Source organism: Panthera leo, chromosome B4, assembly GCF_018350215.1.
Source record: "Panthera leo isolate Ple1 chromosome B4, P.leo_Ple1_pat1.1, whole genome shotgun sequence".
In the NCBI taxonomy this organism is placed as follows: Eukaryota; Metazoa; Chordata; class Mammalia; order Carnivora; family Felidae; genus Panthera; species Panthera leo.
This window is the reverse complement of record NC_056685.1, coordinates 77,613,648-77,637,415: the sequence shown is the minus strand read 5'-3', so window position 1 is coordinate 77,637,415 and position 23,768 is coordinate 77,613,648. Positions and strand designations below refer to the sequence as shown.

The 23,768-nt window shown below is 50.4% G+C and overlaps 1 protein-coding gene across 7 annotated transcripts in view; it reads left to right on the top strand.

Moving 5' to 3' along the window:
• The first annotated feature begins 968 nt into the window (after positions 1–968).
• GALNT6 (polypeptide N-acetylgalactosaminyltransferase 6) overlaps positions 969–23,768 on the top strand; it is a 36,002-nt gene continuing 13,202 nt past the window's right edge. The window contains exons 1-4 of one of the 7 annotated variants that reach the window (XM_042946580.1): positions 969–1,135; positions 9,164–9,286; positions 14,026–14,619; positions 16,195–16,367. In XM_042946580.1, coding sequence (XP_042802514.1) covers positions 14,129–14,619; positions 16,195–16,367 — 664 coding nt within the window. In that variant the 5' untranslated portion in view covers positions 969–1,135; positions 9,164–9,286; positions 14,026–14,128. The other 6 variants (XM_042946581.1, XM_042946574.1, XM_042946577.1 and 3 more) reach the window with 6 other exon arrangements.

Sequence of the window (23,768 nt, the reverse complement as noted above, 5' to 3'; positions counted from 1 at the left end):
ATTAGTGGTCCAAGTTTCTACCATAGAAAATTTCCAAATTACTAGCTATTTGTGGTCATCCACGTTACTTCTCTACTACTGAGATAAAGGACCCAAAAGATGACATCACAGGACCGTACAGCTGGAGGGAAATTCTGGGGCAGCCCCAGGCTAAGGCAGGGGGATTCAGAGCCTGTGCTTCGGAACTGAATGTATTGATTATAATTCTAGCCCTCCCCCTGCTTGCTCAGTGGGTCTCAAAGTTGAGCATGCACCAAAATTACCTGGCGGACTTTTAAAAGCGCAAGTTGCCGGGCCCCATCCCCCAGAGTTTCCTATTATTTAGGTCTGGGGTGGGACCCAACAATCTACGTCTCTAACAACTTATCGGAGGATGCTGATGCTGCAGCTCCGGAAACCACACTTAGGGCAGCACTCTAGCTGTGGGATCAGCCGCGTCCCGTGTACATTCTGGCTCATAACCTTCGCGCTCGCTGGGATTGGGGTTGACTCGAGAGCTGGCGTCAGAAGCCCCGAGCGCTGTTCGCGGCCCACAGTTAACACCTGCAGTCGTCGGGGGATGGAGGGGAGGAGTCATGTGCCCGAGACCACCCCGCCAATGAGAAGCAAACCTGGGACGGAGCCCCGGGGCTTCCCGCCGCCCGGCCGCGTTCAGGCGCTCCGGCGCCGCCGCCTCTGGGCGCTGAGCGCTCTGAGCCGGCGCGCCGCACGTTGCGGTTCCCTGCGCACACTGCTCCGCGCCGCCGGCGGTTCGGCTTAATGCCTGTCGTCTTCGGAGTCTTCGGAGCCACTAGGACCCTCCGATCTTTCTCGGCGCCGAGAGCCTGGCCGCGGGGACGGTACCCCTGGGTGGGCTGAGACCAGGAGAAGCTGGAGAAGCTTCTAGCAGCGGCGGGGCGGGGGCGGGGGAAGCCTGGGGCAGGGGGCGCGCCCCAGCAGGCCGCCGGCCTCCCGCCCGCCCGCAGCAGAGCTCCGGGCGCTGCGGGTGGCCGCCTGCACCTAGCCCGGGAGCGGCGGGAAGTGCGCGCCCCAGCGGCCGTGCAGGGCCCGCCCCGGCCCCGCCCTCCAGGACGTCCCGTCGGGAAACCCGCGAGCCACACCGCCGAGCGGCTGCGGCTCTCCCTCCGCGCGCCAGGTAAGTGGCAGAAGCTGCCGGCGACCCTCGCAGGCCCTCGCGATAGACGACTCCCCCCCACCCCCCGCCCCCTCCGCCGGGCCTGGAACTCAGAGCTCTCCCGCTGCTCGGGACTTTCCCCCAGTCGGACTGGCTTCTGCCAGGTCCTTGCTCCCCACCTCCCTCCTCCGCCGACCTTCTCCTTCACCACTTCCTCCTCGCCACCCCCAGTAGTGAAATGAAGGGGTTGGGCCAGACGGGTCCTCGTCCGTGGTGGCGGCCTCTAGCTCCTCCCTCGGTACGACCCCCCCCCCCCCCCCCCCACCTCCGCGCCTCGCTTAAAGAGGAATGAAAAGTTCAGACCTTTGGGACGTGAAGGGGTGGGGTGGGAGAGGGACGAGCCACAGCAGCCCCTCCGGGGTTCTACAGCCTTTTCCCTTTACCCATCCACGTCCCCGTATTCTTTCCGTCCGCCTTCTTCCCAGAGTGGGCCAGCCCACGTGCTCCACCTCGGAAATCTTTCAGAGAGGCATCCTCCTGCCAGCGCCACCTTGCTCCTGAGTAGAGGTGGGGTCTCAGATGTCCTCTCTCTAGAGTCTTGGGCCTTTGGGGAGTGGGAGCTGTGTGGTTTTTATGGGAAGGGAGTCTGATGGGTGTTCATGACTGTGACTGTCCCCAACTTCCCTATTTCCCCGTCACTTGTTCCGACAAGCCCCAGGCTAACTGAAAGGAGGAACAGTTTGTTACTTGCCCCCAAAGCTAGTCACCCCAGACCCTGACTTCTGCGGAGGGTAGGATGGGGCTGTCCTGTGCCTATGGAGGAAGGGGGGTTCATTTTACCAGCAAAGCTTAAAACAGACCCCCTCTATTCGCTACGGTCCCAGGAAAGGTTTTAATGCTGCCCCTCCAGACCCACAGATGCAGTTCACAGGCACTGGGTGAGGTTAATAACTCTGGACACACCAAAGAACCTGGGGCTCATTTTACCAGAGATGTGTGTGCACTACACAGGCCCCATTCACCTCTCCAACACAGGAGCCTCATCCCCTACCCCTCCTAGGAAGGGTAAAAAGGATGAGACAGGCAAATTCATGCCATGGATAGTACAAGCTAAGGTGAGGGGGTTGAAATAGACTTTGGTTCAAATTATCCTGCAGAAGCCAGTATCCTTGCAGGTACTTCCCTAGTTCCTCAACAGTTCCTTCCTGTTCTTCAACCATTAGACACACGGAAAGAACAAGAGCAGACTACTTTCAGGGGTATCAGGACAGAAAGGACAGGACTGTCAAAGACAGAAGAGCTCATCTGGAGCCGGTAGAACCGTGAAGGATATTGAGCTGCCCAAGATGGCCTGGTCCTTGGTAATCACTGCTCAGGACAGCAGACACCCACCCACAGCAGCATGGAGGAACATCACGGCTGATAAGGGGAGGCACAGATGCATGCTGGATGCCCTCTGAGATCAGAAACGTCTTAGCCCACGTTCAGGTGGGAGATAAACGAACAGGAGATATGACCACAGTCTTAGTCCAGTTAACCATTGCCTAGAACCGAAGTCAGGAATGGGAGGGGGCAGCTAACCCTAGGACCAGGGGTCTCCCTGTGCAGGGAGGCAGTAGGTATCGTGGATCCAGGCGGCTGACTCAGCTCTGTCTCTAATTTAGCTGCCTAACTCTGGCCAAGTCACATAAACACTCCCTGGGTGGGGAGCAAATGAGAAGGTGTATGTGAAAGTGCTTTGGCGAAGCTCCAAGCACCAGCCAAGTGGGAGGCAGTGCGGGGTCATGGTGAAGACAGTGGGCTTTGGAGATGTGGGACTGAGTGCAAACCCTGCCTCTGCCCCTTCCTTGCTGTGTGACCTTGGTCAAGTTACTTAACCTCCCTGTGCTTCAGTTTCGTTCTGTGTAAAATGGAAAAGATAACTGTCCCTTGACTTGACGTGGTAAGCGGTGATATTAAAATGGTGGTGGTATTGCCCTTAGCCTCCTCTGGCTCATGCAGACCTCGCCAGCCCTGGAAGTGAAGCTGAGGATCAGAGAGGGTGTCCGTACACCAGAGGGACCCAATGAATGGCCGTGCCAAAGACTTGGGTGAACTTGGCTCTTCATCCAGCCCTCTGGCCCACTCTGAGAAAGCCCAAAATGTCCGTTCTCATTCAATGGGAATGAGAGTGAGGGTTTGAATAAATGAGGGGTCAAGTGCAGGGCAGTGCCTGTCTCTGTGTTGTGCTCAATGCTGTAATTGTGCTGTGTCAAAGGCTTGCACAGTGAACAAGGTTGGGTTCAGTCTGGGGAGAAAAGGGACCGTCAGAAGACTCTTTTGTGGCACCTGAGAGCCCTGTGGGGTCACATTATTCTCCTACACCCTTGGCAACCTGGTCCTGAGCCCTAGATAGATTTGAAGGAAGGAAGAAACCCAATCCTCACCCTCAGCTCTACCCATAAGAGAGAACAAAGGACAGACAGAACAAGGCAGTAGAATAGCACAACCAAATTCCCCAGGGCTGTGGGATGCTGTGGGGCTTAGACGGCTTAGGTGGGTTGGTTGGGGCTTAGAAGGCTCGGTGGGTTTGTCGGGGAAAACCATTCTGGAGGCAGAAGACCGAGGCCCAGGAGATTTAAGGACTGGGAAGGAGAAAGCAAACAGGATGTAGGTAACCTGAGTCTAGGCCTACCGGCTCTCCCTCTCTCACAAAATCTAGTGGGGAAGTCCCACAAGGGGAAGCCTGGGCAGTGAAATTTGGAAACAAATGCACCAGGATCCTGAGGGCGGTAAGAGGCACCTTAGTCTAAGAAGGCTTCTTGGAGGAGGGGAGCCTGAGGAAGAATTTGAAAGAGAATAGAACACAGCTTGTTGAGCAAGAATATAAGGGAAGGGCACCTGGGTGGCTCAGTCGGTTAAACATCCGACTTGGGCTCACGTCATGGTCTCTGCTAACAGCTCAGAGCCTGGAGCCTGCTTCAGATTCTGTGTCTCTCTCTCTCTCTGCCCCTCCCCCACTCACGCACGTGCTCTCTCTCTCAAAAATAAATATTAAAAAATTTAAAAATTTTTAAAAATTAATTAAAAAAAAAAAAAAAGAATATAAGGAAAAGGCTGTGAGGAGGAAAAGGTAGGCCAATGAGGGTGAGTGGCAAGCAGGAAGCTGACCGCCCAGGCCCTGTCTCTGCTACAATCAAATGTCACTAAAGGAATAAGAATACAGCTGTTCAGATTGTGAGAGGGAGAGAGGCCTGAGGCAAAGGAGGCCGCCGGCAGCTTCTGCTTATCCTCCAGATGTTGGGAGATAAGGATTCAGTCTCCGAAGACGGTTTTGAGTGAGAGAGAGGAAGAGGAGGATCCAGGAGGCAGGGAATGAATCAGCAGGACCGGGGAGTGGGCGTGGAGTGAACCTGACGTTGAGAAGGCACTGAAAGCCCTTGTACCTGCCTGGGAGCGGGGCAAGGGCAGGGGCTGTTTCAAAGATTTCGATGCTCCTGGCAGCCTTGGGGAAATTGGGAAGGCCGGCCCACCGAGGGGGCAGGGTATAGACCCTGAGTTCAGGGTGTGGTGTGTGTGAGGATAGGTGGTCCTGGACTGCAGTCCTACAGCCTGGAGCAAAGCGTGCGGTGAGGAGACAAGGAAAAACCTCCGTTCTGCCCTCTCCCCTCACCACCCCCTCCTCAAATCTGGGGACCAGCCCAAGCCCTCGGGAGTACCCTTCTGGTTAACCCCTCCCCCACCCCTCCCCCCCCTTCCATCCTCCCTTCCCCCCACCCCTCGAAGGAGCCAGCAGTCTCCAGGCTCAGTGTGAGAACAGTTGCACATCCCTGCCCCCACCCGACAGGCCTGGAGGTCCTCCGGTGAAAAACCTGTGAGCTGCTCAACTACGGTCACGTATTATTTTGATTTGCAGTGGCTTTTACAGCCTCGGAGTAAATTAGCGAACATTCGCTGAGCACCGTTCGAGGTATACCTTGTGAGCCAGTTTGGGGTGGGTTTTTCAATGGAATATCCGTGTTTGGGTAATTTAGGCTTAACATTTTATGCAAACATAAAACGAACCTAGACACCATGGGGAAAAAAACTTGATAGACTAGCTACAGAAATAACTTTCGGGGCATCTTTCTGGGAAAATAAGCCACAGGACTGCCGCCTGAGTCTTCAGGAACAACTGAAATGTCCTGAAGGTGTAATTATGGGGAAAGTGAAAACCTCCCAGCCTTCTGTAATCTGAAGGGTCAGGGGGGCGGGTTGGAGGAGAGAATTTGCTACTCATGAGAACAGAGGAAGTGAAATGCGTGCTGTGTTTGATGGCAAGAAGTGCTGTTGGCGAAGAAAGAATCCTCTGGCCCCAAACGGCCTCTCGGGTCCCCCTCCCCCTCGCCAGTAGCCTGACCTGTCCCCTCCCCAGCGTGATGTCTAGCTCCACACACCTGTGCCCTCGGTGAGAGAATGGCAACAGTCGGCACTTGTCGAAGAACCTGTAATTGAGCTGTAGGGTGAGTAACCTGAGCAAACATCCCCGTGGTGGTGTCGACTGCCTACTTCCTGGCTGCCACGTCTCCCGGAGGTGAGCAGCTTTGCTGATAAACAGAAAGAAACTTTGTTACAAAAAGGCCACCTGGCCGGCAAGGGCGTGTTCTGGGTGGCTGCCGCTGGTTTTCACAAAAGCTGAGACTTTGCCTGGGATTTAGAATTTTGGCATCTTTAAAGCATCTGTCGGTAGTCCTAGGTAGGATCTGGGGGAGGGCAGGTGCCAGGGAGGGGAGGGGCGGTGTAAGAGCGGAGCAGTGGGTGGTGGGGAGGCTGGGGGGGTGGGGGGAACAGCCTGGCCCCTGGGGCGCAAGAGCTTAACCATCTCCAGTTCCCCCAGGCGACCTGCAACCGGGAGGTAAGAGTGTGGGAACGGAGCAGTGGCCTGGGAGCTGGGAGACTGGCATTGGCCCCCGGGAGCCACAGGCTGTGTGATACTACAGAAGTCACCTGGCCACTCTGGCCTCTCCTGTAAAATGAGGGTGCTGGGCTCGCGGACAGACCTAGCCAAAGCAGCACGCTGATGTGTGACCACAGAATATCCTGTAACTCACATGCTTGCTGTGGTAAACGCATCCAAAATATCTTTTGGTGAAGCCAGTGCAGTGCGTTCCCTCGGAGCTTTGAACAGCTCACTTTAACCCCTCAGGCATCATCTCATGTAACAAGAGTTTATGGAACATCTGCTCCAGAAAAAACCCTGTGCTAGGCTTTGCAAGTGAGAACAAAGGTGAAAACAACCTGCCTGTCTGGCCCAGGAGTTCACAAAGGTGTGACAGAACAGATCTTGCAGCCCTGCTTTCAAACTTCTATGACTGGGCCAAAATAAGAAAGACATTTTTTTTTAAGTTTATTTAAAAAAAGTTTTTAATGTTTATTTATTTTTGAGAGAGAGAGAGAGAGACAGAGCACAAGTGGGGGAGGGGCAGGGAGAGAGAAGACCCAGAATCCGAAGCAGGCTCCAGGCTCTGAGCTGTCAGCACAGAGCCGGATGCGGGGCTCCAACCCATGAACCATGAGATCATGACCTGAGCCAAAGTCGGGCACTTAACCGACTGAGCCACCCAGGTGCCCCTAAGTTTATTTATTTATTTTGAGAGAGAGAGAGAGCACGCACACACAAGTGGGAAGGGGCAGAGAGAGGGGGAGACAGAGAATCCCAAGCAGGCCCCACACTGTTAGTCATGGGGCTCGAACTCACAAACCATGAGATCATGACCTGAGCCCAAATCAAGGGTCCAACGCTTAACCAACTGAGCCACCCAGGCACCCCTAAGAAAGACATTTTACAAGACCTAGTGCATGCTTCCATGTGACAGCGTATCCCCAAAGTCTCACCTTTACACTGTAATCACGTCAGAGGTATGAATTCTACAAACTAACAGGAAAGCATCATTTAAACATTTTTTAAATGTTTATTTATTTGTGAGAGAGAGAGAGAGAGAGACAGAGCTTGAGCGGGGGAGGGGCAGAGAGCAAGGCAGACACAGAATCCGAAGCAGGCTCTAGGCTCTGAGCTGTCAGCACAGAGCCCGATGCAGAACTCGAATTCACAAACTGCGAGATCATGACTTGAGCCAAAGTCGGACGCTTAAGCGACTGAGCCACCCAGGCACCCCTAGAAAAAGCCTCATTTAAAATGTAATAATTTAGGGGTGCCTGGGTGGCTCAGTCGGTTGAGCGTCCGACTTCGGCTCAGGTCATGATCTCACGGTCCGTGAGTTCGAGCCCCGCGTCCGGCTCTGTACTGACAGCCCAGAGCCTGGAGCCCGTTTCAGATTCTGTGTCTCCCTGTCTCTCTGCCCCTCCCCTGTTCATGCTCTGTCTCTCTCTGTCTCAAAAATAAATAAACGTTAAAAAAAAAATAAAAGGTAATAATTTAAATCTCCTTAACCTTTAAGTTTTATGAATTAAAAAAAATTTTTAATGTTTATTTTTGAGAGAGGGAGAGAGACAGAGTGAGTGGGGGAGGGGCAGAGAGAGAGGGAGACAGAACCTGAAGCAGGCTCCAGGCTCTGAGCTGTCAGCACAGAGCCCGATGTGGGGCCCAAACTCACCGCAAGATCATGACCTGAGCTGAAGTCAGACACTTAACTGACTGAGCCACCCACCAGGCGCCCCAAAGTTTTATGAATTTTTAGTAACACATTTTTCATTTTAACTTTGTGTCGGGATATGTTTATCGTCTCCAATGGGTGGAGAACAGCATGAAAATAAAAATGTGTTATTCAAAATTCATAAAAATCAGGTAAAAAATTTTCAAATGATGTTAAGTTTGTAGTAGTTATCCTTCTGAGGTTGTTAAAGCTTCAAACTGCTAAGACACTCGCTGTACTCTATGTATGTATATGTAATAACTGACATGAAATTTTAACAAAACAATACTCACCCCTATTGCATATGAGGCACTTTGAGACTTTCTTTTTTGTTCTACCTTATTCTGATCTTTTAAAGAATGTTTTTCATGCCGATTTGCAACACCTGAAATTTATTCCACAATCCTATGATGGGTTGTAATCAGTGCTTAGACAGGCACTCGCATGGGTAAAACCTCAAATCCCTTATACCAGTGACAGAAGGTGAGTTCGTGTTCTTGGGGCGCCTGGGTGGCTCAGTCGGTTAAGCGGCCGACTTTGGCTCAGGTCACGATCTCACGGTCCGTGAGTTCGAGCCCCGCGTCGGGCTCTGTGCTGACAGCTCAGAGCCTGGAGCCTGTTTCAGATTCTGTGTCTCCCTCTCTCTCTGCCCCTCCCCTGTTCATGCTCTGTCTCTCTCTGTCTCAAAAATAAAAAATAAACGTTAAAAAAAAAAAAATTAAAAAAAAAAAAAAAAAAAAAAAAAGAAGGTGAGTTCGTGTTCTGGCTGGTGGGGCCAGAGATGCAGGTTGCATTTGTTCGATCTAGGAAAGCTTCCTGGAAGAAGAGGATTTCCGGCGTCATCTCAGTACTGAAACCAAGATGGTTCTATGTGTGGCAATACCAAGGGTGGCTGGAGGGAAAAGAGTTGGGAATGAATGTGCAGCAGTAGCAGGAGGGGAATGAGTGGATGAGGGCTATGGGTACCCTTGCCCAGTGGTCCTGTAGGTCAGGCATGGGAGCCTCAAGGTGAGGGGCAATAGAAGACACTGGGGTGAGGATCCTGGGAAGCCCTGAACTTCACCAAGTACTACATACAATAGGGACGACTCCTTCACCAGGCTGGTGGAGGGCTGACTCCCCAGTCCTGCTAACGACACTTCTGGGAATCTCCTACGCAGAGGCCAGGAATCCTTCATCCCAAAGTCTTCTGGTTTCCATCCGATTGTGTGTCTCTTCTAAGGGACTCTTTCCTATTGCCCACATGCTGAGCAAACAAGCTAGAGACCTAGTCCCTTCCTGCCACGGCTAATCACAGGTGTCTCGTTTCATTTCAGGATGTGGTTAGTACCTTGAGGAACTGCAGACTTCGGAGAGCAAGGCTTAGACAGGCAGACTGGATTGAGAGAGAGCAGATGCCTGGGAAGTACTCAATTTAACCCTAGGTCTCTTTCTCCAGGGGAAATAAAAGGAGCAAAGGTGAACCCCACTGCAAAGGACCACGACGCAATGCCAGGACGAGGGAGTTGGAGTGACCTGGGTGATTCTGAGTGAATCAGTCAGGGAGGCCTTCCTGGAGGAGGTGAGTCTTGAGCACTTGGCAGCAGCTGGTAACTAAGCTGCTACCAAGCCTTTGTTCCTAACTGTGTGCCCTCTTTCTTGCTGGAGTCGGAAGGTACACAGAAAATATCAGGGAAGATGCAGCCTGCAGGATGGGGCAACACTGTCATGGCAAACACTTCCCCACTTACGGGCCCTGTTGTTTGTGTTTAGCTGGGGCAGTTCCAGAATTGAGGAGGTGTCTAGCTCAACCCCTTGTGCTGGTCCAGCACGGCTCAACCTCTAGGGCAGAAACCTGCGTCTGCACTGAATCCCCATTCCCTCCTTGAAGCCTCCTTCAAGCCCACAGAGAGATCTGTCTCCCAGCTTAGCCCTTACTGCCTGTGCTGTTATTATTAAGTTTTAATTTTATTAATTTTTGAATAGATAATGTAGTCAGGGTTCAAAGTGCAGAAGGGTGTTCAGTGAAAGACCTTTTTTTTTTTTTTCCTGTTCCCATGTCTTCCCTGGACAGGTGCTACCTGGACCCAGTGCTGGCAATTCTTATTCTCCAACTAGATTTTAAGATCTCTTGGAGAGAGGAATTCTCTCATACCGCTCTGTACCCCTCTGTGTCCCAACTGGAGCAAATTGTCCCGTCCCATCACCCAAGGGAGTTTTCCTAGCACCGGGTCCTGCCTCCTCATCCACACTCCTGCTGTCTTGGGTCAGACCCTCACCGCCACCGACACGCCTCTCTGTTGGCCATCCACCTGCCAATCAGATCAATCTCCTAGATACCCTCCACCAGCTGTCATACTGTTTTTCTGTAATGCTGGGCCCTGGCTAATCTTCTGTTGTTCCCATACCTCAGGTCAAGGGCAAACTCCTTGGCATGGGGACCTACCTGCAGCCACCTCTCCAGGCCCATCCTCGGCTATTTTCGTGCTCCCACCATACCGAACTACTGGCAGTTTTCTGCTTGGCCATGCTCTCTCCCACCTCCAGGCCGTAGTTGGTGCTGTTCCCTCTGCCTGAAAGGTACTCACCTGGCCTGGCCAGCTCCTACTTGTGAGTCAGTGCTCAGCCCAAGCTCCTCCCCCCGTGAGACCTCTTCACAGACGTCACCTTCCCCCACTTGCTGAGTTTCCTGCATCCACTCTCCCTGGGCACCAAGGATGCCTGTCTCATTGGCTGATCTCCATTGAAAATCTGACTTCCCAGGTCAACTGTACTTCAATTAAAAAAAAATCTGACTTCCCCAATTGACTGTATGCTCCTTGAAGGCTGGACTTGCCCATCTCTGCCTCCCCACAGTGATGCGAAAAACAACTTTGGAGAAAGAAGGCTTTGTTTTTCTGAGTTGCTGCCTTGGCATTTTACAGTATGATAACCCTACTCACATCCACAGCCTGGACATTTAGATAAGGACTCGACTTTAGGATGCCTGCCAAAAGTTCCCACTTTGCTTTTAGCAGGGCACCTTTTAAAATGACCACTTAGGCGGCACCTGGGTGGCTCAGTCCATTGAGCATCCGACTTCAGCTCAGGTCATGATCTCACGGTTCCTGGGTTCGAGCCCCACCTCGGGCTCTCTGCTGTCAGCGTGGAGCCCAGTTGGGATCCTCTGTCCCCCTTTCTCTCTGCCTCTCCCCTGCTCCCACTCTCTTCCAAAAATAAACATTAAAAAAAATAATAACTACTTAGAGTTAAGCCTGGGAGAAGATAGTGACCTCTGCCCTGGTCGCCTTTAAGTATAGGTGCTAGCTAGCTATGTCTGTCTCCTGCTTCCTGGTGACCCTAGACAGAGGACAGCCCTTCCCTCTGGCTCATTGCGCCCCCTCGCTTCTGGGACCTGTAAGTAATAACAAATCTTGTGCCTCTGCTTCCTTTGTGTGGGTGTGTAGAAACTCAGCCTTCAATCAGAATAACCCCACGGGTTTCACTTCCCCCAAGTGGGACCTCAGATGCTGAGGGAGCTACCTACAGACGCCATGTGGGTGGCCTGGGCCACCTCATTCCGCAGGTCATAATCCGCATATTCTTATTTCAGTGCATCAGCTCCCACTTCTCGCCATCCCCAATCTGGCTGGCTGAGTACCTGCCCTATTCAATCACTGCTGGCGGAATTAACACATTTCCTCTCCTGTCTCCTAGACAACTCCTGATACAAAACAGTTGCTCAAAGAGGTTTCGTTTTATGTGACTTTTGCTGATGGTGTCGAATCTGACATTGTAAAAGAAAACCACCTGTGTAGCCCCGCTCCCTCTGGAGATCATGATGGATGCATATTCCACAGATCCCAGTGACTCCAGACACGAGGCTTTTCTCCACAGGCAGGAAGGAGCTTGTGTGTTTAAATAACAGCATTAAGTAGCTCAACTGGAATTACTTTTCAACAAGACATGCTACGGGTAATGAGTGTGGCTTTGGCCAAGGACCAGGTACTCAAGGATAATTGCTGGGAAGCTGAGCAGGGATTTATTAATTATAATAATAGAAATAATTGATAGCATTTAGTGAGGGCTTAGTACGTGCCAGGCACTCTGCCGAGCACTGTACCTACATTATCGCTGATTTAATCTTCATGGTGACCCTGTGCGTTAGGTATTAGTTACCTCCCACTTTACAGATGAGGAAATTGAGCCTTAGAGAGATGAATTTGTCCAAGGGTCACACAAGATGCTAATAACAGAAACTAACACTTTTTGAGAACTTGCTATGTGCAGAGACTGCTAAACTTTTTCCATGAATTATCACATGGTACTTTAATCCTTACAACAACCGTAGAAGGTAGGTGTTATTATTACTAGAAGAGGCAGAACAGAATTTGTACCCAGGTCTACTGTCACCAATATCTAGAGTTCTCCACAGAAAGTTTGGCAAACACTCATCCTCTGAGCCATGGGACCACGTGCCTGAGGACAGAAGCTGGTAAACCCATAAGCCCAACTCTGTCTGGAAGATGTTATAGAACCTTCGGGGCTTTTTTTGTGGTTTGTTTGTTTTTTTTTAATGTTTATTTATTTTTCAGAGAGACAGAGCGTGAGCGGGGGAGGGGCAGAGAGAGGGAGACACAGAATCCGAAGCAGGCTCCAGGCTGTGAGCTGTCAGCACAGAGCCCAACGCGGGGCTCGAACCCATGAACCGTGAGATCATGACCTGAGCCAAAGTCAGACGCTTAGCCAGCTGAGCCACCCAGGCACCCCTGGGTTTGTTTGTTTGTTTGTTTTTAACTAAATATAAGTAGATAGGTGTGCCTGGGTGGCTCAGTCGGTTACGCATCCTACTTCGGCTCAGGACTTGATCTCGTGGTTCGTGAGTTCAAGTCCCACATCAGGCTCTCTGCTGTCAGCGTGGAGCCCTCTTCAGATCCTTTGTCCCCCTCTCTCTGCTCCTCCCCTACTCCCCTACCCTCCTACCCACTTTCTCTCTCTCTCTCTCTCTCAAAACTTAACATTAAAAAATTAAATATGAGTAGATAGAAAAGAATATTTATAAAACATATGTAAGGGTATAAAGAATAACAGTTCTACCAGCAGCCAGCAGCCACCATCCACTTAAGAAAAAATGCTTTGTGGGGCGCCTGGGTGGCTCAGTTGGTTGAGCGTCCGACTTTGGCTCAGGTCATGATCTCACGGTTGGTGAGTTTGAGCCCCGCGTCTGGCTCTGTGCTGACAGCTAAGAGCCTGGAGCTTGTTTTGGATTCTGTGTCTCCCTTTCTGCTCCTCCCCTGCTCACACTCTGTCTCTCTCAAAAATAAATAAAGATTTTTTTTAATTAAAAAAAATACTTTGAAGTCCACTGTGCGCCTCTGTTCCCATACATTTTCCTCTGTCTCCAGAAATTTTGGTTTTGTTATTCCTTCAGGGTTTTTTTCCCCCCTCATTTTTCTTTATAGCTTTACCACATGTTCATTTAAAAAAAATTTTTTTTTAATGTTTATTTTCGAGAGAGAGAGAGAGACAGTGTGAGTAGGCAAGGTGAAAGAGAGGAAGACAGAATTGGAAGTAGGTTCCAGGCTCCGAGCTGTCAGCACAGAGCCTGATGTGGGGCTCAAACTCACAAACTACGAGATCATGACCTGAGCCAAAGTCGGCCACTTAACCGACTGAGCCACCCAGGCGCCCCGCTACATGTTCATTTTTGTATTCATAAACAGTATATTGTTTAGTTTTAGGTGTTTGAATTTTCTGTAAGTGGATTCATACCGTATGTATCTTTCTGCAACCTGCTGTCTAGACTCACCAATTACACCATGTAGCTGCTTGTGGAAGCAGCTCGTCCTGTGTCACTGCCATAGAATCCTCTGTTCTATGGGTATTTCACACTTATGCGTTCTGTGGATGGACACTTGGATTGTTTCTCCTTTTTGCCATCTGAGGCAACGCTGCTAGACGCTTTCCTGCGCGTGCCTCCTGGCTCGTGTGCAGGAGGTTATCTGGGATGTAAAACCAGGAGTAGAATTGCGGGGTCATAGATGTGTACTTCCGATTTTGCTTGATAATGTCACATTGTTTCCCAAGGTGGTTACGTCGATTAAACCTCTTCATGCAGAGTCTCGGTGTCCTAGACCCATGAATGGCACAGTCTTAGAGCAGGAAAGAGACACTGAGTCTGGCCTCCTCATTCTATGGAGAGAGTAAAGTCAGGCACAGAAAAGTGAAGTGACTGGGCCAGGGTGTTGTCAGCATTGAGCAACAGAGCCTGGCCTCAAACCTCGAGCCCCTTCCACACCTGTGCCTTGGCTCATTTCTCTCTCTTATCCCTTCCCTCCTCAGGCTGAGGCCCCAAGGTGTGGCCACCGCAACAGATCAAGCTATTTCCAGGGTCGGGCCCGGCATTCAGAGCTGACCCAGCCGGGGTCCCCATCGGTCCCCGAGGATGCGTCTCCTCCGTAGACGCCACATGCCCATGCGCCTGGCCATGGTGGGCAGTGCCTTCGTGCTCTTTCTCTTCATCCTGCACAGGGATGTCAGCAGCACAGAACAGGCCACAGAGAAACCGTGGCTGAAGTCTTTGGTGAGCCAGAAGGACCATGTTCTGGACCTCATGCTGGGGGCCGTGAACAACCTTCGAGATTCGATGCCTAAGCTCCAGATCCGGGCCCCAGAGCCCCAGGAGACACCGGTCTCCATAAACCGGTCCTGCCTACCTGGGCTCTATACCCCAGCAGAGCTGAGGCCCTTCTGGGAACGGCCACCACAGGATCCCAATAGCCCTGGGGCAGATGGAAAAGCATTTCAGAAGGACAAGTGGACCAGTCTGGAGACCCAGGAGAAGGAAGAAGGCTATAAGAAACACTGTTTCAATGCGTTTGCCAGTGACCGGATCTCCCTGCAGAGGGCCCTGGGGCCGGACACCCGACCCCCTGAGTAAGTAGCACCCAAAGTCCTGGGGTGAGGCCAGGGCTCTGCCAAAAGCGTGGCTGGTATGGTCATGGCCACGGGCCAAATGCCAGGTTAAAGAGCTGATGGTGATCTTATCATGTGGGCAAGGATTTCCTCTAAGCCCTCCCTTCTTTTCCTGGCCAGTGCCCTTATGCTGGTGGTTGGTATTGTGGTCAGGCCGGAGGCCCAGGGATACTGTGCAAGTAAAATGATGAATTATGAAGTTACAGTTATGAAAGTGACAGGTTACAGAAGGAGGGACTCAGGGCCTGACACAAGGGTATCTGGGAGGGCTGGTTCCAGGCTGCGGAGTCGGTGGCCTTGCCCTCTGCTGAGGCCTGCCTGAGCCTGGAGCACTCTGCCGCTGAGCTGCTGAGAAAAGGACATTTCCTGACGGCAGCCCAGATGGTCAGGACTGTCCCAGCACCTCCTGGTTTCCTGCCATGAAGGCCCACGGGGCCATGAATTCATTCCAACCTTTATAGGAAGCCATTTATACTTCCAGTCCTGGGCAGTGAACCAGCACTTGGATCCCTGCTCGGCCACCTCACACTGAGGCTGCCGTGGCCGTGTTCACACCGCCCTTAAGTCAAAGATGTTGTTTTTTTCCCAACGCAAGAGTTATACACCCTTTTGGCCTTTTCTCATGTGGCAGCTCCCATCCTCAGGTTCAGGGTTCCTCCGGGCTGTGAACCTAGGGTTCCTTGGACTTGGACCAGCTATTCTAGTCCTAGAAGGTGGAGCCACTCGGAGTTATCGGGAGCTCCTCAGCAGGGAGGGGCGTCGGGCATGAGGGCAGCCAGTGGAGGAAGTTGGGGAGGCTCTTCTGGAGGGTCCATGAGAAATCTCTGTGACCCGCAGAGGGGGATAAGAGAGGCCGTCAGGCCACGTGATTCCTTGATAATCCAGGATTCACCCATTCCCACTCCCACCCAAGGCGGAATGTCAGGAGGGCAGCGGTGTGGCCACGTGCCCAGCGTAGCTGGAGTAGATGAAGGCGGAGAAGAGGCCACAGGAAATCATGTGTGATAGTAGCATCAGATGACAGGTAATTAACGAGGAAATGGGTTAGAGAAGAACCGTACATTGCAAAGAGAAGAGCCTTATTCTCTCCTTGAGTGTGGAAATTGTAGTCGCCTTTCTTGGATGTCAAACTCGCGCTCTATTACTTCCCCTCTGGGACCTCTGGATTGGATTACACTCTATGCAGTACGCTCATTACCGAGGAAGAGAAAGTCAGTCCTGGGACGTCCTAGAGCAGATGAGAGAAGCCGGGTGGTGGGGGGGCGGGGGGGGGGGGGCGGGCAGGGGAGCCCCTCCGCATCGCGGCTGGTGCACGGAGCCAGCTGTGGGGCACACAGGTTTTGGAGTGGGTCGGCTAGGACCTGTGCAGAGGCTCAGAGCAGGTAGAAAACCAGAGTAAGCCAGGAACAGGGAACAGCCATGCCCAAGTGCAGCAGAGAGCAGAGGATGCTCACGGAAACCTACGGACAGAGCCCTCCCGCCCCTGGAACTCCCGGGGACCTGGAGAGCTCTATCTGTATGCTTCCGTCTGTCCAGGTGTGTCGACCAGAAGTTCCGCCGCTGCCCTCCACTGCCCACCACCAGCGTCATCATTGTGTTCCACAACGAGGCCTGGTCCACGCTGCTGCGAACCGTGTACAGCGTCCTGCACACCAGCCCCGCCATCCTGCTGAAGGAGATCATACTGGTGGATGATGCCAGCACCGACGGTAAGGCTGGAGGGGGCCCTGGGGAGGGGGCCAGTGCCTCCCTGGTCCTCGGGGAAGGAGGGCAGGTTCTCTCCAGGGAGCAGACACCCTCACCACCTGTTGCCTGGCGTCACTGCTCACCATGAAGTCCAGGAGCAGGGAGAAGGCAGGTGAGGGACAGGAAGGTAGGGGACAGGGGGCAGGTAGACCACATTCCTAGAGCCTGGACTTTATTCCCACTTCAGCCAAAGAGCTCCAAGAGCTTTGCAGTTCTGGCTTCTAAGACTCCCTTGGAGCTGCCAGGCCCAACCCCCAGTCAGAAATGCGGGGAGAAGTCGGGGCAGATGGTGGGGATGGGCCTTCCCCGCTGTCTCCTACCTGCTAAACTCCTCTTCTACTCTTGGGAGAATCTACCTCGGAAGCTCTCTTTGCGGTAGTTGGTAAGAGGTAGGTGAGGTTGCTCTCCAAACTTGCACCCTTCAAAGCAGTTCCGCAGACAGCCACTGAATACACTGCCCGGCACTGACCTAGGCAGAGGGGCTGCAGTGGCGAATGACATGGGACAGATCTTTCCGTGAGAAGCCCAACAACCCCCACAGGTCAGATGGCCTCTTATAACACCAGTCACGGCGGCATACGGCCCATAACACGGCCTTAACACGCATGAAAGAGCATGGACTTGAGGGTCTGACACCCAGGAAATCAGATCCTAGCCCTGACTCTTCCTAGCTCTGTGACCTTGGGCAAGATACTTACTTACCCTCTCCGAACCTCCGTTTCCTCTTCTGAAAATGAAGACAGCTGACTCCCTCACATGTTGGGCAAGGAATCAGAGATGGGAAAGAAATGAGGCAATCCGTGTGCCAAAGAGTGCTTAGTGTCGAGGAAGGGCTCCGTAAGCATTAGTTTTGGTTCACCCTTTGTATGGGAACGCTGCGCTGTGGGAGCACCTAGCCAGATGTTATCTCTGCATGGCATGCCGAGGACCGTCCACAGCGGAGACCAGATTGAAGCTGGGCCCTTAGGCAGGAGTGTCTAGGCAGAGAAGAGGCACTGAAGGGTATTTCTAGAAGAGAGAATGGCGTAGCAGAATGTTCTAGAGGCATAGGTGTGTTTGTGAAAAATTGAGAGGTCTGCCTTGGCCGAAGCTTAGGTTCGTTGTAGGAAATGACACTATAAAAGATGCTGCATTGAAATTGGTGCCATGCTAAAAGTATTTAGGAAAAAAAGAGGACTCAGTGAAGGTGTTTAAGCTGGAGAATGACCTTGTCTTAGAAGGGTGGCCGTTCTGGGGGGAGGGAAAGTGTCAGGAAGGGGGGCAGAGGACCCCAACTCCGGGGAGGAAGTTCTTAGAGTCACCCGAGAGTGGGATGATGGGCCAGAAGAGGACAGGGACTGTGGCACTGGCTATCTTTTCCTCCTCCTTCTGCGGCACACAGCCATTTGTGGCTCTCCCAGCTTGGCCTCCAGGGCCCGCACTCCCTTCTCAAGGGCAGGAACTGATTCCACACTTCCCAGTGTGTGCCCGGGGGCCATTCCAGTAGAGCCGCTGTCCCCTTACCTTCCCCAGTCTCCTTCCTGCCTTCGAGTAGGACTGATGCCAAAAATTGGAATAGGGCCAGGGAAGGCAGCAGAAGGAACTGAGTGTGAGCCCCACTGAGTCAGGGTGTTCGCATTTCCCCGGGGAGAACAGACACTTGGCAGCAGCACTTACAAAGCAAGGACCGAACCCATTTCAGGGATGCAACGGGAGGGTCTAGTGGACAAGGAGCTAGAGATCGGTCTTCCAGAAGGGAGGAACAAAGAGTTTAGTAGAGATGGAAGGGGCATCTCGATAGATTCCTGCAGGGAAACTCGGTAGCAATGGAATGGTTGGAGCGAGAGCAGGTGGACCAGCTGCCCTTCCTCTCGAACAGGAAACCCTTCTCCCCCCAACCCTGTGCTGCCTATCCCGCAGAAGCTGCTGAGCTTGACTCACATGCGGTGGCAGTTCCAAACTGTTTCACCTTGCCACCCAGAATGTTGGGCGTCCGTAAAGGACAACCCTTCCGACCAGGCAAGACAAGTAACGTCAGGCCAGCCTGGCATCAGTGGTGTCTAAAGGGCACAGCAGGGGTGCCCGGGTGGCTCAGTCGGTTGAGCATCTGACCGTTGATTTCGGCTCAGGTCATGATCTCCTGGTTGTGAGATTGAGCCCTTTGCCAGGCTCTGCACTGGGTGTGGAGCTCGGAGCCTGCTTAAGATTCTCTGTCCCTCTACTGCCTGTGCTCTCTCTGATGAAGAATGAATGAATGAATGAATGAATGAATGAATGAATGGCACAGCAGCCTATGCCTGGTAGGATGGACTTTGCAGTAACCCCCGTGGCTCCTCCAAAGGGCCTGCCCCTCGCCGGCCACCAGATGCGTGCTCCCATTCTCTCTGGTTGTCTCAGAGCCTGGTCCAGTATCTCAGAATCACCTGCCTTAAAAACTAAGGCAGTCATTCTTATTTTTCTACGTCCTGGCCTCTTTGAGAATCTGTTAAAACTATGCCCCCTCCCTAGAATAGTGTACAATTGCTACATCAGTGTGCACACACCCACATTTTTGCAGGGGATTCCAGGGAATTTGTGGACCCTACGATAAACAACTCCACCCTGAGGGCTTTTGGACTCTTAGACATACTTTCAATGTTCAGATCAGCGGGGAAGAGGAAGAAACTCAGATCCGTGGTCAGAAATCTCCACAGTCCACTGTGGGATACAATTTCCCGTGTGTGACCGTTTGATCAGATTAACTGGCTCTCATTACACACGCACAAACAAGGGCTGTGTCTCTGCTGAAACACAATGTCCATGCTCTCCTGCCCTTCTACCCAGGCACTTGGCAGCAGATTTATGGCCATGACTATACAGGCATTTGATACTAGGGTGCGGGAGATGAGGCCTGGTGCCAGGCTGGGGAACTTTTTCTTTCCCACTTTGGAGTCTGAAGCCCAGGCACATATTTCATTCCTGCATGGCCAGGTCAGCGGCCAGGTCCACTCCCGGTCTGGCACGCTCTACAAGCTTCTCGAAACTGGCCCTCGAGGCCCATGGGTCTACTGTGCCCCCAACCGGGCATCCCTATATTGAAAGTCCTGCCCTGCCCCTCGGGGAGGGGGAGGGGGAGAGAACCTCCACCTCCATCCTGTGGGAATTTGCTAGATGGATGGGAGGAAATCAGACACACTTAGGACCCAGAGAGTCAGGAAGTGAACAGGACTCTCAGTGAGCAAGTTGCTCACGGAGAGAGGAGTTAGGAGGTGCCGTTGGGCAGCAGGGGGTGCTGTAGGAAGGGAAGCAGGTGAAGGGCAGCCCTGAAGTCAGGAAATACACTGCAAAACCCAGGGAAGGAGATATTTGGGGAGCACTTTGGTTTAGCCCAAGAGTTCCCTCACTTCCACTTGCCTCTCAGAACTGAAGTAGCAGGTCATCTCGTGGCCTCCTAAACTCCTAAGCAATGCAAGTCAGAAACTATTCAAAGCCTCTGATTTTAGTTGAATTACAACTTCAGGTGTGTATTTCAACAGGTAAAGTTGCTTTATCACCTTTATCTCCTACCTCTGTCCTTGTTTTATAATATAAGAAGACTTCGTAGTAACTCTATGTCCTGGATTTTCTGGGAAGGTTTCCATTTCCATATTTTCTTCCGTTTCTGCCCATAAAGAAATTCTGTTTCCACATGTTAATTTCATCTGCCAGTCTACTCCTTACACCTGGAAACGGAAAGCGGCCGACAGCGAATCTTGATTTAGGTTTGAAGGTACGACCCTGTGTCCACATGTTCTATCTGGACCCTTGAATTGTAGGATATTCCCATGGGGTGTCATACTCGTTTACTTCTCCTTTTATCCTTCCAAATGGATTCATCAAGAAAAACCTCCCAGTTGCAGTTAGATTCAAGGCTGAATAAAACACAGATAGGCATGAACACAGAATAAAAACAAAACAGGAAAAATTAGTGAGGAAGTCCTCCCTACAAGAAAGGCTTTCTCTTGTTCTTTTCTAGATTTTTCAGAAGCCAAGGAAGAGGGGGACAGCCCACAAGAAAACAGTAAATAAAGGTGGCATTCACTGATTTGCTTAATAAGTATTTTTTTTAGTTATCTACCAGGCACCAGACCCTGTACCAGGCCATGGGGGTACAGCAGTGAACAGGTTGGCAAGGTCTCTATCTTCTTGGAGCTCACTTTTTCTTTTTTTTTAATTTTTTTAACATTTTATTTTTGAGGGAGAGAGCACAAGTGGGGGAGGGGCAGAGAGAGGGAGACAGGATCTGAAGCAAGCTCTGTGTTATGTGCACAGAGCCCAACGTGGGGCTTGAACTCAGGAACCGCAAGATCACGACCCCAGCTGAAACCAAGAGTCCACAGCTTAACTGACTTAGCTACCCAGGCACCCTTTATTTTATTTTATTTTATTTTATTTTATTTTTTTGAGAGAGAGAGCGCGTGTGTGTGCATGAGTGAGGGAGGTGCAGAGAGAGAGGAAGACAGAAGATCTAAAGTGGGCTCTGTGCTGTCAGTGCAGAGCTTGATGTGGGGCTCGAACCCACGAACCATGAGATCGACTTGAGCTGAAGTCAGACACTTAACCGACTGAGCCACCCTGGTGCCCCTAGAGCTTGCTTTTTTTTTTTTTTTTAATTTTTTTTTTAACGTTTATTTATTTTTGAGACAGAGAGAGACAGAGCATGAACGGGGGAGGGTCAGAGAGAGGGAGACACAGAATCTGAAACAGGCTCCAGGCTTCTGAGCTGCCAGCACAGAGCCCGACGCGGGACTCGAACTCATAGACCATGAGATCATGACCTGAGCCGAAGTCGGCTGCTCAACCGACTGAGCCACCCAGGCGCCCCTAGAGCTTGCTTTTTTAATGGAAAAGACAGAAAATAAATAATTTCGGGTAATAAGGGCTATGAGGAAATTAGAGGGGAAAAAAAAAGAAAAGATGCAGGATAATGAGCTCGTGAATAATCACAGAGCTCTTTTAGTCAAGGTAGCCAGGAAAGGCTACTCTGGTCCCGTGCAAAGGGAACAGCCAGTCGAAAGGCCTTCAGCCTAGGTGTGTTAATAGGGCAGAAATACGACAAGCATGGCTGAAGAGAAGTGAGCAAGGAGACAAAAAGAACACCGGTACGAAGTGAGCTCAAAAGATGAGCAAAACTGAATCCCAAGACCTTTGTAAACAGTGGTCAGTGTTTGGATTTTTCATGCGTGTATGTATGGTAAAATATGCATAACATAAAATTTGTCATCTTAACCATTTTTAAGTGTGCCATTCAATGGCATTTAAAAAATATTTTTTAATGTTTATTTGCTTTTGACAGAGAGGAACAGAGTGCAAGTGGGGAAGGGGCAGAGAGAGAGGGAGACACAGAATCCAAAGCAGGTTCCAGGCTCTGAGCTGTCAGCACAGAGCTCGACGCAGGGCTCGAACTCACGAACCATGAGATCGTGACCTGAGCTGAAGTCAGACACTTAACTGAATGAGCCACCCAGGAGCCCCTCCATTCAGTGGCATTTAATACCTTCATATTATTGTGAAACCATCACCACCGTCCATCACCAGAACTCCCTCGTCTTCCCAAACTGAAACTCTGTACCCATGAGACAGTGACTCCCTATTCCCTCCTCCCCCAACCGCTGTCAACCAGTATTCTACATTTGTTTCTTTATGAATTTGACTACTCTAAGTACCTCACGTAAGTGAAATTATTCACTATCTCTTCTTTTGTTTCTGGCTTATTCCACTTAGCATAGTGTCTTCAGGATTCATCCGTGTTTAAGCATGTGTCAGTATTTCCTTCCTTGTTAAGTTTTTAATTGTAGTGTAGTTGACATAGAATATTTTGTTAGTTTCAGGTTTATAACATAGTGATTTGACAATTATACACATTATGAAATGCTCACCACAATAAGCATAGTTACGATCTATCACCACACAAATTTATTACAATATTATTGACTATATTCCTTATGCTATATTTCATCTCTGTGACTTGTTTTATAACTGAAAGTTTATACCTCTTAATCCTCTTGACCTATTCACCTGTTCCTCTACCCCTCTCCCCTTGGCAATCGCTAGTTTGTTCTCTGTGTCTATGAGTCTTTCTCTTTTTTGTTACTGTTGTTTTGTTTGTTTGTTTGTTTGTTTGTTTTGATTTTGAGATTCCCCATGAGTGAAATTAGACAGTGTTTCACTTAGCATTCTATTACTGACTTATTTCACTTAGCATGATACCCTCTAGATCCGTCTGGGTTATCACGAATGGCAAGATTTCATGATTGTTTATGGCTGAGCAACATTCCATTATGTATATATACCACATCTTTCTCCGTTCATCATTCAGTGGACATTTAGGTTTCTTCCATATATACGTTGGCTATTGTAAATAATGCCGCAAATAATGGTGCATTCGTGTTTTTGTTTTCCTCAAGTAAATACCCAGAAGTAGAATTAATGGATTATTTGGTACTTGTATTTTTAGTTCTTTGAAGAATCTCCAGACTGTTTTCCATAGTGGCTACACCAGTGCACATTCCCACCAACAGTGTTTAAGGGCTCCCTTTGCTACACATCCTCACCAACACTTACTTCTTGTCTTCTTAATACTAGCCATTTTGACTGGTGTGAGGTGATATCTCATTGTGGTTTTGATTTGCATTTCCCTGATGAGTAGCGATGTTAAGTATCTTTTCATATGTCTGTTGGCCGTCTGTCTTTGGAAAAAATGTCTATTCAGGTCCTCTGCCCACTTTTTAATCAATCAGATTATTTGGTTTTTTGGTGTTGAGGTATAGGAGTTCTTTATATATTTTGGATATTAGCTCCTTATTGGATATATCATTTGCAAATATCTTCTCCCTTTCGATGGGTTGCCTTTTCATTTTGTTGATGGTTTCCTTCTCTGTGCAAAAGCTTTGTAGTTTCATGTAGCCCCACTTGTTTATTTTTGCTTTTGTTCCCCTTGCTTGGGGAGACATATCCAGAAAAATATTGCTAAAGTTGATGTCCAAAAGATTACTGTCTGTGTCTTTTTTTTAGGAGTTTTATAGTTTCAGGTCTCACATTTAGGTCTTTAATCCATTTTGATTTTATTTTTGTGTACCGTGTAAGAAAGCGATCCAGTTTCATTCTCTTGCATGTAGCTGTCCAGCTTTCCCAACACCATTTATTGAAGAGACTATTTGATTTGCACTGTATATTTTTGCCTCCTTTGTCACAGATTTACCATATAAGCATGGGTTTATTTCTGGGCTCTGTGTTCAGTTTCATTGATCTATGTGTCTGTTTTTGTGCTTTGCACACGATCGCTTGCAGTATAGTTTGAAATCTAGAATTGTGGTACCTCTATCTTTGTTATTCTTTTCAATATTGGTTTGGCTATTTGAGATCTT